At 39.9% G+C, this 14,321-nt stretch overlaps 1 protein-coding gene across 2 annotated transcripts in view; it reads left to right on the top strand.

The window, feature by feature from the left end:
• LOC115758261 (matrix metalloproteinase-2) overlaps window positions 1-13,599 on the top strand; it is a 103,379-nt gene extending 89,780 nt beyond the window's left edge. For both annotated transcript variants that reach the window (XM_030698818.1, XM_030698819.1), the window contains 5 exons: window positions 9,012-9,152; window positions 9,630-9,775; window positions 10,753-11,510; window positions 11,954-12,095; window positions 12,160-13,599. In XM_030698818.1, coding sequence (XP_030554678.1) covers window positions 9,012-9,152; window positions 9,630-9,775; window positions 10,753-11,510; window positions 11,954-12,095; window positions 12,160-12,701 — 1,729 coding nt within the window. In that variant the 3' untranslated portion in view covers window positions 12,702-13,599. The remainder of the gene's footprint in view (window positions 1-9,011; window positions 9,153-9,629; window positions 9,776-10,752; window positions 11,511-11,953; window positions 12,096-12,159) is intronic.
• Window positions 13,600-14,321: the final 722 nt, after the last annotated feature.

The following is a 14,321-nucleotide window of genomic DNA, read 5'->3' as shown; positions in this document are numbered from 1 at the left end:
ATGTGTCAAACTTTATGTAAATGAAGTGTTAAAGTTACGAAAAAGTGCAAAAGTGACAAAATAAACCGAACATTTTGTCTTGCTTTGACTCACTCAACCTGGGTGTGATGTTAGTTCGATTTGGTATCCATCACAACCTCCTTGAGTGAGCGATAGCAGGATAGAGTATCCACTAAGCCAAAGCAATTGAGCATTAAGCAAACTAACTTTGCTTTGAGCGCAAAAAAAAAGGTGAAACTAAAACAAGAAAGTGTCAAATTTATACAGCACAATAGATGCTGTAGTAATAGATGTAAAATATACAGATAGAAGTTTTTGCAGCCAATTATTGAGTAACCCGGTTTGAATTATTTTGCGTCAGCTTGAACCTTCTCGGAAAGACAACTTCAAAGTTTTTTCAGTAGCAGTTCAACATCCTATATAATAAATACTCACTTATTCCTGCTTCTTCTATCAATACATAGTCTTAACATGCTATTAGCATTCTGTTAAGATATTCACAAGCTATTTAAAAAACGTCTCCATTATTCCTGCCTCTTCTTGGCTACGTATAAATACTTTGTTATTTCTGCCTCTTCTTGTGTCTCTTCTCAATCTTTTCTGTTTGCGGCGATTTATTTAAACATGAAAGCCACTTAACATAGTGTTAACATGCTGTTAACATTCTGTTAAGACATCTCAGGCTGTACAGAACACTAGGCAACACAAGATTGATGTGATTTCTAAATAAATATTATTTGTAGATCCTTATATAAATTTTTCTTAAAAGCCAACTATTTAATGCACCTTAGCTAAGTTTTGAAAATATTGAAATACCATCTAATAACACAATTGGCCGTAATCTTAGCCCCGCTGCTTCTATATGCAACCAATTTGCAATCAAAATAATGCGAAATGGGATGCCCACCCCAATATGCACGCCAAGTCATTGCCCACGGTCGAGATGCCCCAAATGGCTGTTAGAGCCTTAGGACAAAAGTCAAGCTGCGTATGCATAATAAAATTTTGAAATGCCAATTTAATAATGCTTAATGGCAAAAATCATTTTTGGTAATAAATTTATGAGCGCATGGCTAGATGTACACCACGTGTATGTGTGTTTGTACGTGTATGTGAGTGTGTGTGCGTCTGCCCTCGGGCCAAGCACTCAAGTTGAAGCTATAGCATACTTCTAGGCACAGGGACAAAAAGGTGGGCAGCGCAAGGGAGTCTTGTGGCAAATATTTACCTTTTGAGAGGTTTTGCTCCCAACGCATGTGAAAATAACATTTGCAATTTCAAACACTTGAGACTTGTCGCCAGCTGCCAGCCCCAATACATGTGTGTGCGTGTGTGTGTTGTGTCCTTGTGTGTGTGTCTGTCAATTTCGGCTTATACTAATGACAATTTTCATTCCCATACATACACTTTTTTGTTGCTGTTGATGCTTATTACTCTAGTGGTTACATTGTGATTATTTATTAATTAAATTTGCGATGAGACAGCAGCTAAAGCAAATTCGTTTTATGTTTGTGTTGGGTTTTTGTGGCTGTCGGCTTTCGGCTTTCGTCTTTTTTGGGTTTCCCCCAGCTCGAACCGCAACACACAAAGCACACAGCTCTGGCCCATTATTTGAAGACTTAGCCCAGCTTTGTTGCGTGCGAGCAATTTTTTACAGCAATTTATTGACTTTATTTTCTAGCCCTTTTGGCCTGTCCAACCTGACCAACAAGCAGCCGCGGTCCGTCAGGGCCTGGCTCTAAATAATTAATATGCCAACTCGGAAGCTCAAGCGTAATTATCTGTACTCCATATACGAGTTGCCAGGACAGGTAGGCCGCTAGCGCAAAGGACCTGAGTTATGTGCACTGCGCCTAGGTGACTCCAGCTGCAATAAATTTACAGTTTACAGACCCTTTAAAGGATCAACAAAATATGCTGACAATTATGAATGTGTGAACTGTGAATATGTGAAGCACATACATCAAGAGTGAACTGTGCCTACGTGAGCTGAATAGCATCACATTGGGAAAACTTCAAATAAGCAACTGTTCTGTGGGAAACTGATTGCTGGTTACCTCAGTTCAATAAAAAAAACACCTGAATTAGCATTGCATATAATCATAATGAAAACCTAATTAGCTCATAAACTAGATAGTTATCTACTGTAGCATAGCAAAATAATGAAATCAGAGTTAAATTAGGAAATAGCATTTACGGAGAGAACCCCTTTCATCATAATCGATAACCTTGTTAAAGTGTTCGCACTGATCGATAGTAGATTAAAGTACAATTTTGCAATACTATCGATATATAATACTGACAACTGGTAAGGCAAAAGTAATACCAAGCGCTCGCTGCTTTCCGTCCTTTCCGTTATCTACAAATGCACTAATGAAAATTATCTTAAAAACGTAAAGCTCATGCATTCTTTCGAACAGTCTCAATTCAGTCAACAACAGGGGGGGTACAGCAATATGATTTCAAGACTTTTGCTGTGGAAAAGCAATGCTGCTGCTGTGTCCAATGAATCCACAATATTCATATTCAAACGGCACATATTATCATATTATCATATTATCATATTCAATGATGCGCAACAGTCCGTCAATAAGGTTAATTAAGTGTTCATTTTTTAATTGTTTAGCAACATTCCAGGTACCTATAAAAACTGGTACGGAATAGGTGGTTAACAAGCTGGATCATCATTTGTAATTATTCAAAATGCAATAAAGTGACGAAAAGTGTTCTTCGCAATATTTGTATAGATTTCTCAGTTACAAGTCGATTACCCAAATAGAGAGCTTAAGCAAATCGTTTAAGAATGTGGCGAAAAAAGGCATTTAAAGAAAGTTTTGAGAGCGTGCGCAAAGTGAAATGACACAAAGCCTTTCACATAAGTTGAGTCATAAATTTTAAGGAGTTTTTCATTTAAAGTGCAAGTAGCAATATCTTTAATATGAAAAGAATTACCCCGTGTTGACCCCTTTGGCCGAAAGGTGACGGCAAATCAAAAGCCTTTGGCTGCCATTCCTCACTTGCCGGCATGTCACCATTACGCCAAGCTGTGACAGCCTATCACAGTCATGTCACAAAGTATTCACACACATACGCGCATAATATTTTGATTAAAATTGCAGGTACAATCTGCGACCTGTGTGTGTGATCTGTGGTGTGAGATCTCTCTCTGTGTGTGTGTGTGTGTGTGTGTGTGTGTGTGACGACTGCTGTTGCTGCCTGTCTGGCAACGATTTGTTCGCCCTTCGTTGCCAATTGATTGAATTGAGCACATTGAGCCATGAAATGTTTGCCCGACGGCTAACAACTAAATCACCGTTGGCAGCTTTGCATGTTTTTTGCAACGTCTAAGAAGAGTCCGTGACTTACAAATTTTGGGGTGAACTAGGGATACTACGTACTCACACAACATAATAAAAATATATTAAATTTTGATTCTGTAGTTCGAACTTTGGTTTATTTATTTATATTCATTAAATATGCTATGAAATAAACATAGCTGCAATCGCACAACTAATTTTAACAAAGACAATTACCAAAATCTTTGGGAGGGTAAATTTAACTAAATGCTATATTAATGCAGATTGGGTTAGACTATAATTATGGGTATTAAATTATAATTAATTATATATTAAAAACAACAATAAACCTTCTCTATTTATCGTAAGTTGTTTGGCAACAATGACAATAGCTGTTACGTGCTTTGTGTAAGCGGCGCATACCCCATGCACGTTAGTAATTACAGAGTATTGGAAGATGGCGTAATAGAAAATGCCTCTGGCCGCTGACTGCAAGCGTAGACAACGTTGGCGTTGGCGGTGGCGCATTCTGCAATTTTTCCTGAATCGCATAGATTTTTCTTGGCGTAGCGGAGACAATTTTGTGCACATTTTCGCCAGAGTTTTACTTTTTTTTTCCTCCTATAAACTTCCGTTGAAAGTTTCGCTGGATATTTCTCCTTTATTTTTTTTTTTTTTTTTTTTTGGTTTTGTTGTCAGACAGCTATCGAAAAAGTTTTCGGCAATGTTTGGCCAAGAGCGTAGCGAACTAACAAAATGAGTTTATTTTTTGCTTAATTTCGCACAAATTAAAAACGTCGAATCCGGCTCAGTTACGGCTCCAAAAATCTGTAGATAGAAAAAGCAAGAGCAAGAAGCCCAGAAACAAGATTGAAAAGAAGGCAAAGTTTAAGCTGCATGCGTTTTGCTGGGAAACAGCAATTTTTCGTCTCGCAAACTTTTTGACGGCACTACTATATAATAAATATATACTATATGCGTATATGTGCATATGTATGTGTGCGAGTAAATTACATAATTTTTATTAAGAGTTTTGGTAGATATCGTATGCTGCCTTCTTAAAAAACGTCGATATCACGAACTTAACCAAACTTAACGGGCATTCAATGTGTTGGCAAAGTGCTTAATGCGGCTCTCTTATAAAAAGCGTCAGCTGAGCAGATTTCAGATTTCAGGAAGCCGAAAGCGTTTCGCTTTACGCTTAAATAAAAACTGGATTATGGTTGGCCACAAGCGCCAACAGCGCCATTAAATGCGGGGGCCACAAGATGTACACAAGTCGCTGATAAAAAGTATTAAATGACGGGGTACTTACGTCTTCGTTGGTTTTTTAAACTTACGACGGTGAGGAACCAAATTACATTCTCTTCCAGGTTAAAGGGTTATATTTCGAAATGGAAATGTTGAGGTTCGTTAAAATTCAAAAGGTTAAACAATTAGATTAACGTTGATCTATGTAAGTATATTACTTGGCAAACAAAACGTAGCTTCAGCTCTATAAGTATCTGGACCTTAGTCTAAACTACGTTCTGTTCCAGGTATGGTATATTTCGAATTGGAAACGTTGTTTTAAAAAGATTTTAGTTGATTTATGTTGGTTTATTACTTGGCCAAACAAAAAAGCATAGAGTATGCTCTAAAAGTATCTGGTCATTTTTCTGATATTATTTTGAGCAGCTAATCAGCAACAGCCTGATAGTCATGACTGCCAGAATTTAAATGCTTATTAATTATCTAAAAAAAAAAAATAAATATATTAAATCAATCTAAAACTTTATAAAGAAAATATAAAACAAACCTAAGAAATATATATAAAAAAAAATAATAAAAATAATAAAAAAAAAAATGGATTGAACCAATGCCTAAGTTCGGTTTATTAAGCACTCTTTCATTGTATTATACAATGTTCGTAGCTCGGTAAGATAAAATAGTTTGAAACTTGGATCACAAACCAATTGCAGCCTTAGTGCTCAGTAAATGTTATATAAGTAAATGTTTTAGTAAATTATCTAATTTGTTTACTTGATACTGTTCTGAATTCGAATTCCAACAACACTTCCTCAGATCTAGAAAATTTCTGTAAAGTCGTCAAAGCTTGGGCTAGAACTTTAAATGATTTATAAATACTGCAACTACTTTTGAAAGAATTGTTAGCTACCAATGTGCTGTTAACATGCATTACCCCAGCATGCCCCCACCACGCCCATCCTTGCCCCAACCCAAGTAATTTTGTCTGCCGCCTGCCGCAGCCTATTTGAAATGAAGCGAATGAACTCGCGCAGCCATTTGGCTAATTGTTCAGTTTGTTTTACGTGTAAGGCAACAAATTGGCCAAAGCACACGTTTGCCAACGGCAGCAGGAGTCCAGAGGTAGTCGAAGCCCGCATTGGCAGTGACATGACCTGCCCTGCCCCCTCTCTGTTGTCGTCCCTCGTCACTAGCTAACATTTAGTGAGGCGGGTTTCATAATAATTTAAATGCTCGGCACACAAAGTGACATTGCAAAGACAAACAAAGGTCAAACAGAGGCTACTGTTGCTGCTGCGGCTGCTTTTACTGCGACTGCTCCTGCAGCTGGAAATGGCTACGTGACATGACGCAGTGCAATGGCTCGCATTTAAATCCAAGCGCAGTAGCAACAAAATTAGCACGACAAAGGGACTTGCCAGCTAGATGGTTAGGACTGGGTGCTGTGCTGAGGAGCAGCTGGTTGAAGGGGGGTACTTGAGGCAACTGGGCGTAGTGCAGTTAATTTGCCATTGCAAAGCAACAGCAAACGCTGAGCAAATAGCAAACGAGCCGCGTCAACAGCAGAAGCAGCAACAGGAGCAGGTTCTCTCTCTTTCCCTATGCTGAGCCTGTGCAACTGCCTCCTGCCTCCTGCGGGCTGCCCGCTGCCTGGACAAACGGATCAACAACTAAGCAAACAAATGGCGTTGCAATTGAGCACGTTTTGGGCAAAGCGCTCGAAATCACAGTCAAACGTCGTAGCCCAATGGAAATGAACTGCGACACGAACTGGACACAGGACACAGGAAAAAAAGGACACGGACACACCAGACTCCACTCAACACAACCGATCCGACAACTGAGCTGAACTGAGGATAAGCTGGTTGGGTCATGCAGAAGCCGGCTTCAATTCAACGTACGTGTGGCTAATGATGTTGCAGTCAGTTACAGGCAGACATTCAGATTCAGCTTTCGATTCGGATGCAGATGTGAATGCGAATGCGAATGCGATGCCTTGACTTGACTTGGCGACGTGTCGGCTGGGCCAATGGTTACGCACAATTTGATTGGAAAATGTGGGCAGCAATAACTAGAAACTGAACCACTTAAGTGCCCACAAGTTAAAATGTCACATGGCAGAAAATACGCATACGCACCGTATGCCACAAATAAGAAACTACGAGCTGTGCCAGTCACAAAAGCCAGCACTAAAAGCCAGCTAAACGTTGCCAGGCAAAAAATAAATAGAAAAAGAATACTGAAAAAAAATAGATGTAAAATTAAGAAACAGAGGACAAGAGCAGCTGCCCAGGCGAGCGTCCTGCTAGCACAGGCCCGAGGACTTTAGGTAAACCATACACACACACACGCACGCACACACACATATACTACAATACAACTAAAAATGTTCTAGTTAGGAGCGTCCGATAAAAAGATACCCTGTGCAGAGGCTTAATAAGGATTCGCAATGGCAGCTAGGCTACTCCTTTCACTCAAAAATGTATTCTAAAATAACTTCCTTGTTTATTGTCTATTATTGATGGAATATAAATACTGCATTGAAGTGTGTGGTAATACAATATTTGGTATGTCTACATCTCTGGAATTCAACTCTTTTGTGGCTTGAGGGGCAAGCTTACCAAAAATATAAATATTCATCAATTCCGTATTTAAGAAACGAAAGGACATATACAAAACTGGGCATCACAAACTTTTCTTGTTTTCGAGATATGCGCCAAGAAACTAGGCTGCAAATCGTTATATATATCGACTTCTCATAAACTATCGAAAAGCCTGTCATATCTAAGATAAGTGCCTGACAGACAAGTCCGCATGGCTTTATAAACCCAGCTCGTCATCCTGATCAAGTGCATGTACACTTTATGGGAACGAACATGCTTTTTTCTGCCCCCCTTAAATAAATTTGCACAACTTCATTATACCTATTTTTTTTTCGTGCCCATTTTCAATGGGTACAGGGTCTCTAAAAAGGGAGAGAAAAAAAATATAACGAAAGCAGGATGAAACTTTTTGCTTTAGTTAAGAGCAACAGACGGCTACGCCCGGTCTGCAATGGCATAAAAGAAACATAACTAATTTGCATAAAATGTGAAAAACATGCTGCCCATATAGAGCCAAGCAACGCCCAGAGGCGGACTCTACGGGCGGACTCTACGGGCGGTTCGGTGGGATCCCGGCCTGCTGCCAACTTCTCGCCGTCCAAGCGAGGAAATCGAGGAAAAGTCGTAAGTGAAGAGTTGCGCGTGCTGGTCCGTAGTGCAGGTAAATTTGCAGACTACTTTTGGCAAACAATTTTACCCAAAAGTAGTGAGCTAAATGAAAGCGCCACGCCCCCTCCACATACACTGCACGCCCACCGGTCGGCAAAACGCCCCAACCATACACTTCAACTAACTTGTATATGCGGCAAAACAAAAGATATTTTTGCATCACAAAGTGAAAGTTATGTGTCTGTGTGTGTGAAGGGGTATGAGTGTGTGTGTGTGTGTGTATGTGTCGTTCCCTCATATTAGCGGTTTGTATCTTTTGCAGCATGACCACGTTGAGACAAAGTTCTAGGCCAAATTGTCAGAGAACAATGTGCAAAGTGTGTCCACTCTAAAGTGTCCTGTGAGTGTGGGGGCATATGTGTGTGATGCTGCGTGTTTAAGTGCGCTCATGTGTCCAACTATGCATAAGAAGAGAATCTTTGTTGGGTATTCGCTTTGAAGTAAGAGTTTCAAGTGAAATCTGTGATGAAAAGAGTTGCCACCCTGACAAAAACTGAATTCGTTGAAATATGCGACAATTCTTCTTCTTCGCTTCCAGTATAACAAATTCCGTTGTCCCAATGAAATTGCTTGCTTTTCCATAATACATGCCAAATTTTTAAGCCGTACAATACGTGCATGAAAAAATGTATTAAAAGATGCAAAAATTCAATGGATTTTTTGTATTTTGACATAAGTATTTTATACAATTTAGTTCTGAAGCTATATGACAAAGGGTTGCCAGAGAATATGCATACGATTGCAATCCATTTTTTTCTTTGATCAAATTCCATTATGTTTCGCTGATAATGCTTTTGCTTAGCATGCAAACTCTTTAACAGAGAGTTGCTACTCCCATAAAAAGTTACAATTCCAAACTTTTGTGCATTTGTTCAATTTTTATACAATTTCTGTGCCCACACGAAGTTAAGCGTAAAGTCAAGAAAATTCACATAAAAATTGCATAATACTATAGAATTTTGCATAACCAGTAATAAAAAGCTGTTACATCCATACAAAAGTCATGTAATCATCATTCTCTAATTTAAATTTATTTTTAAATGCCACTTTTGTTTTTTTACAGACTCGAAATCATTTATATGCTAACGTTGCAATGTTTTTTTAATAACTTTTGTTTATTTTTAATATTTATATTATATACCTTGAGTCGAAACCCTTTACTAATTCAACTTTTGTGCATTTGTATTCTTTTCAGTTTGGTGAACCAATCGATGCCGGAAGCGGGCAAAATACGAATGATGGTGGCTCGGGCATTGCGCGTGTGGGAGAATAATTCCAAGTTGACATTTCGCGAAGTGTATAGCGATCAGGCGGATATACAAGTTCTGTTTGCACGGTGCGTATAAAAGAGGGTTGTGCAAGAGTGGGCTACGGGGTGCGGGGTGCGGGGGGGCTGTGTATTGGGGCACCTCGTGCAGACCATAAAAAGAAGCATTCTTTAATGCCATAAAGATGGGCAGCGTGGGCAAAAGCACATAAAATTGCACTTAAAACCAGGCAACGATAAATAAGCCAAGTATTAAACCATGAAACCAATGCTGATGATGATGATGACGACAACGTGGGATTGACTGGAGTTGGGCTTGGATGCAGCCCGACTGCCAATTTCAAATCAAAGAGTTTATGTGTGTGGGTGTGTGTGTGTGTGTGTGTGTGTATTTTCTTAGATAAGCTGCGCATAGGATTTATTATATTTGCAGCCTCGTAACTTCGATGCCATTGAATTGACTAATCAAAGCTCCGCCACAAGCAACTGCCAACTCCATAAACAGCTGCGCTCATCAACTGCCAACTTCTTTTTGCTCTTTTGCAGGCGCGATCACGGCGATGGCTATAAATTCGATGGACCCGGCCAGGTGCTGGCGCATGCCTTCTATCCGGGCGTGGGGCGCGGCGGCGATGCGCATTTCGACTCGGAGGAGACGTGGGAGTTCGATGCCAGCAATGATGATAGTCGTGGTGAGTGGGCGGCAGCTGCTGCTGCGGTCGCTAAATTTAGTTGGCAGACGCAATGCATAAATTATTAACATTAGAAAATAATGCACAATAATAATAATAATAATCATCGGCAGCCGCAGCCGCAGCCACAACAGCTGTGGATGCAGCGCCTGTTGTTGCGGTCAGGTCGTGGCTAAAAGCCTGCGGGCAAATTGCAGGCGCCAAAACCGCAGCCGATGCCCCGCCAGGAGGCAGCTCTGCCAGTTGCAAGTGGCAAAATCAATAAACGTTGCATACGCAACGGCGCACGGACCCGCGACTGGCGCCGGCTGCCTGCATGCGTTTTGTAATTTAGCGCTATAAATTGTGACCCTAGCAACAGACCCAAACCGTAACCCCAAGCGGACCCCAGCCAGAATCCAGTGTCGACATTTTTAATGGTTTTTAATGCCAATAAAAAATTGTCAGCATGACGCGTGACGTTGGTAAACACTGCAAGCGAACAATCTTTCAATACCCTGTAAACATAAAATCCATAAAGTATGCATGATAACACATAACTATCTGCAGCTTCGTTTAAAAAGAAAAAAGAAGAACAAAAGCTGTTAATCTACTTTCAAGAACATGATAAAGTTTGGTCGTGCTCAGGCGAATTCGAACAGTTTTTCAGGTTGATTTGCCTTGTGCCCAATCGACCATTTCTTCGACCTGTTTAACTAAATTTTACTAAGCCCGCAACGCTGGCATTACAGTCAATGTATTGGGGATTCGTTGCCTTAAGCTAAAATCCACCCTAAACTACTCTTTATCTCCCTATAGAATATCTCAAAGTCGAGCTTACCCGCCTCTTGCCCTGCAACTTGTGTTTTTCATTGTAAATGTTGCAACGACGCCATTTTTATGCCACTTACAAAGTCGTCAAGACGACGGACGCGTTGTTGTCTTTTAGCCCGGTCGCTGCTGCCATTAACCAATCGCATGTTCTTCCATTTTTACAGGCACCAACTTTCTGAATGTGGCGCTGCATGAACTGGGGCACTCGCTGGGCCTGGGCCACTCCTCTGTCTCGGATGCGGTCATGTTTCCCTGGTATCAGAACAATGAGGTCGATGGCATATTGCCCGACGATGATCGGAATGGCATACAGGAGCTATACGGTGCCAAGGATAAGGTTTGGGGACCGTATCGACCACAACCGACCACCAGCACCAGCACAACAACAACAACAACAACTACAACGATGCGCTCGCTCACTTACTATCCACAACAGCGGCCCAACTATAACAATAACTATCCGAACTATTATCCCAACTATTATCCAAATAGAGATCGCACGCGTGATCGAGAGCGTGAGCGTGAGCGTGAACGTGAGCGCGAAGAGCGACAGCGTGAACGAGATCGACAACGTGAGGAGCGAGAACGAGAGCGTCATCGAGAAATAGAACGAGAACGAGAGCGTGAACATGAGCGAGAACGAGATCGTCAACGGGAACGAGAACGAGAACGAGAACGCGATCGACAGTCAACAACAACAACAACAACAACAACAACAACAACAGCTCCAATAACAACGAGAACGACATTAGCAGCGAGAAGAGCAGCAGCCACACATCCAACTCACAGACCATACAACTATCCCACTGTGCATCGGCACAATAAACCGCACAAACCACGCAAACCGAAGCCAGACAGTTGCATGACCAGCTACGATGCCATCTCCATGATACGCAGAGAGTTGTTCATCTTTAGAGGACAGGTGAGTGACAAAGTGAAAGATAACGTGTGCCATTTTATATAATTATAAAATATATATAATATTTTAGCCAAAAACTTAAATAGCTATTCTTGCTCAAGAAGCACGCATTCATTATTTTTCCTGAAAAGATATAAAAAAAATTTTAATTTTTCTTAAATCTTGAAATTTGTTCCCTAAAAAATAAAAATTCAATTCATTAATAAAATAATAATCGTTTTTCAAAGAATGCACTTTGAAGCATTTAAATAATGGAAATAACATAAGTACCTAAAAAGTTTCTCGATTTAAGTGAAAATGGGTTCTTAAGATTATAAGATATATATTTATATAAATAATAGCCATATCTAGAAGCTATTGACTAGAAAAGAATCCTTTTTTATTATTCTGACAATGCAGCTGATATATCTTGCATATGCCTTTAATATTATCTCTTATCCTTGCAGTTCCTGTGGCGCATAGGTGCTAGGGGCTTATACAATGGCTACCCGACGGAAACCCGACGTCACTGGGCCGCACTGCCCGAAGACTTCAACAAAGTGGACGCGGTCTATGAGAATCAACAGCGTCAGATTGTCTTCTTCATAGGTGAGCAGCATTCGAACTCTACCTTGACTAAACTCTATTAAACTATATACCAATTGCCCTGCAGGTCGACAGTATTACGTCTTTGATTCGGTCACCCTGGCGCCGGGCTATCCTCAGCCATTGACCAGCTTGGGATTACCGGCAACACTCACCCATGTGGATGCAGCCTTTGTGTGGGGCTACAATAATCGCACATATTTAACCAGTGGCACGCTGTACTGGCGCATCGATGACAATACGGGCACGGTGGAGCTGGATTATCCGCGCGACATGTCCATTTGGGCGGGCGTCGGCTACAATATCGATGCAGCATTCCAGTACACAAACGGCAAGACCTACTTCTTCAAGAACTTGGGCTACTGGGAGTTCAACGATGATCGTATGAAAGTCGCACACGCTCGCCCCAAGCTCTCCTCCCGCATGTGGATGCAGTGCGCGCGCAACGTCAACGATGTCGACGAGGAGCAGCGCTGGACGGCGCCACTGGTATCCGGAGCCAATGAGACGACAGATGGCAGCTCTGCGGCGGCCAGCCCGAGTCAGCAGCGGCATAGTATAATGGGCTTACTTCTAGTTGCACTCACCTGCTTAGCCTGGCGTAGTTAAGAGTGGGAATGCAGTTGATCTATAAAAGTTTAGGCATAGCTTTAAGCTAAGTTTAAGGCAGAGGTTCTCAAAACATTACGTCTAACGCCCATTATTTTAAAATATTTCCTCTACATTATCGCATCTTAATAATCACATTAAACTATAGAGTCTTATCTTGTTTCTGTGCCCTTTACCGCCCATACACGTGTTGGCGGTATCGTTCGCTTTAAGAAAGACTATTCCCGCCCATCAGACATCCCCATATATATATCTATATATATATATAAATATAATCTATATACGGTGTGCATAAAAGCTCTACTGTCAGACAGTAGATCGCTTCAATCTGCACCCAGAAGATACAACACGCAGCGGCCTTACAAATCTTCTACATGAAACTCATCACTTGTGAAATGCATCCTGTATGGATAAAAATACATAAAAAGAAAAACTATCTAAAACTTGCCAGACGCCATATATGCAACAGAATAACAGGATTGCTTATTTTCGTAACGCATCATATATTTTATAAAGTTACGAGTTCTATGCATGATAATCTATAGATATATAGTTTTATACCGAATCCAGATGAGAATTTCTCGAATTTTCTCAGCCACCACTGCCTTATATAATTAAGTACAGTATTGCTTCATATGAACGAACCGATTGGCCCGAGCCTAGTAGCTATGATCTGCCCGCATTTGTTTTGTGTTTTTATTTTGGTTGTATAAAAAAAAAAAAAAAAACACCTTTCTAATTATTTATATTTAAATAATTGTGGGATTCCTGAAACTGATTTAGATGTGATCTAGATTTCGTAAAAGCAAAATAAGCTAAGGCGCGAAAGCACAAAATACCGAATTAAAATGTGAAAACTATTTTTAAGCCTTTTAATAATAACTTTTTGCTTGGAGAGTATTTAGCTTTTTATTTTTTTATTTATAATGTTTTAGCTGCAATTTTAACATTTTCAGCTCCCTTTCTATCTCCATTTCCTTTACTTCCACAATAAATAAATAATTATTGAACTAAAACTTGAAATATTGAAATGACATCAGAAAACGGTCTGCCAAGCAAGCAAACGAAGTCCAATCTAAATCAAATCTAAATCACCTTAAACTGATTTTGTTCTCTTTCAATGTGACCTCAATTTCCGTATGTTTTCTGGGCACACTGCACTTTTGAATGGAGAAGTTGTGAACAACTGATCAACGAAATCTAAAGCAAATCAAAACTATTTCAGGAATCCCACTAATGTGATATTATAATAAAATTGTATGTGTGCGATTCAACAATGAACCATAAAAAAAAACAGGCAAGAACAAAACCACTTATAAACAATTCGAGTTATAACATTTATTAGAAATATATTTTGATAGTATTAGTTCATTACATCTGTATATTTGTATCCTTTAAAAAAAAGCCCATTTAAGCTGAATAAATCCTTTCATACATATTTTGGTGAGATAAATAAATGCAGTCGTTTGCGAAATACACTGGGAAAATATTTGTATATCTCTTTACTCGCTCACATTTTATAACTCTATAATTATACGTTTTTTCAACTTACAAGAAGGAAAATCTGAAGATCATTATAAAAATGTCACCTTATAAAATTACTTAAAATTAAAAAAATCC

This window comes from Drosophila novamexicana, unplaced genomic scaffold (genome assembly GCF_003285875.2).
Source record: "Drosophila novamexicana strain 15010-1031.04,08,12 unplaced genomic scaffold, DnovRS2.1 tig00000137-arrow-arrow-pilon, whole genome shotgun sequence".
Lineage (NCBI taxonomy): Eukaryota > Metazoa > Arthropoda > Insecta > Diptera > Drosophilidae > Drosophila > Drosophila novamexicana.
Note: the sequence above shows the minus strand (reverse complement) of the source record. Positions and strands in the feature narration are given on the sequence as shown.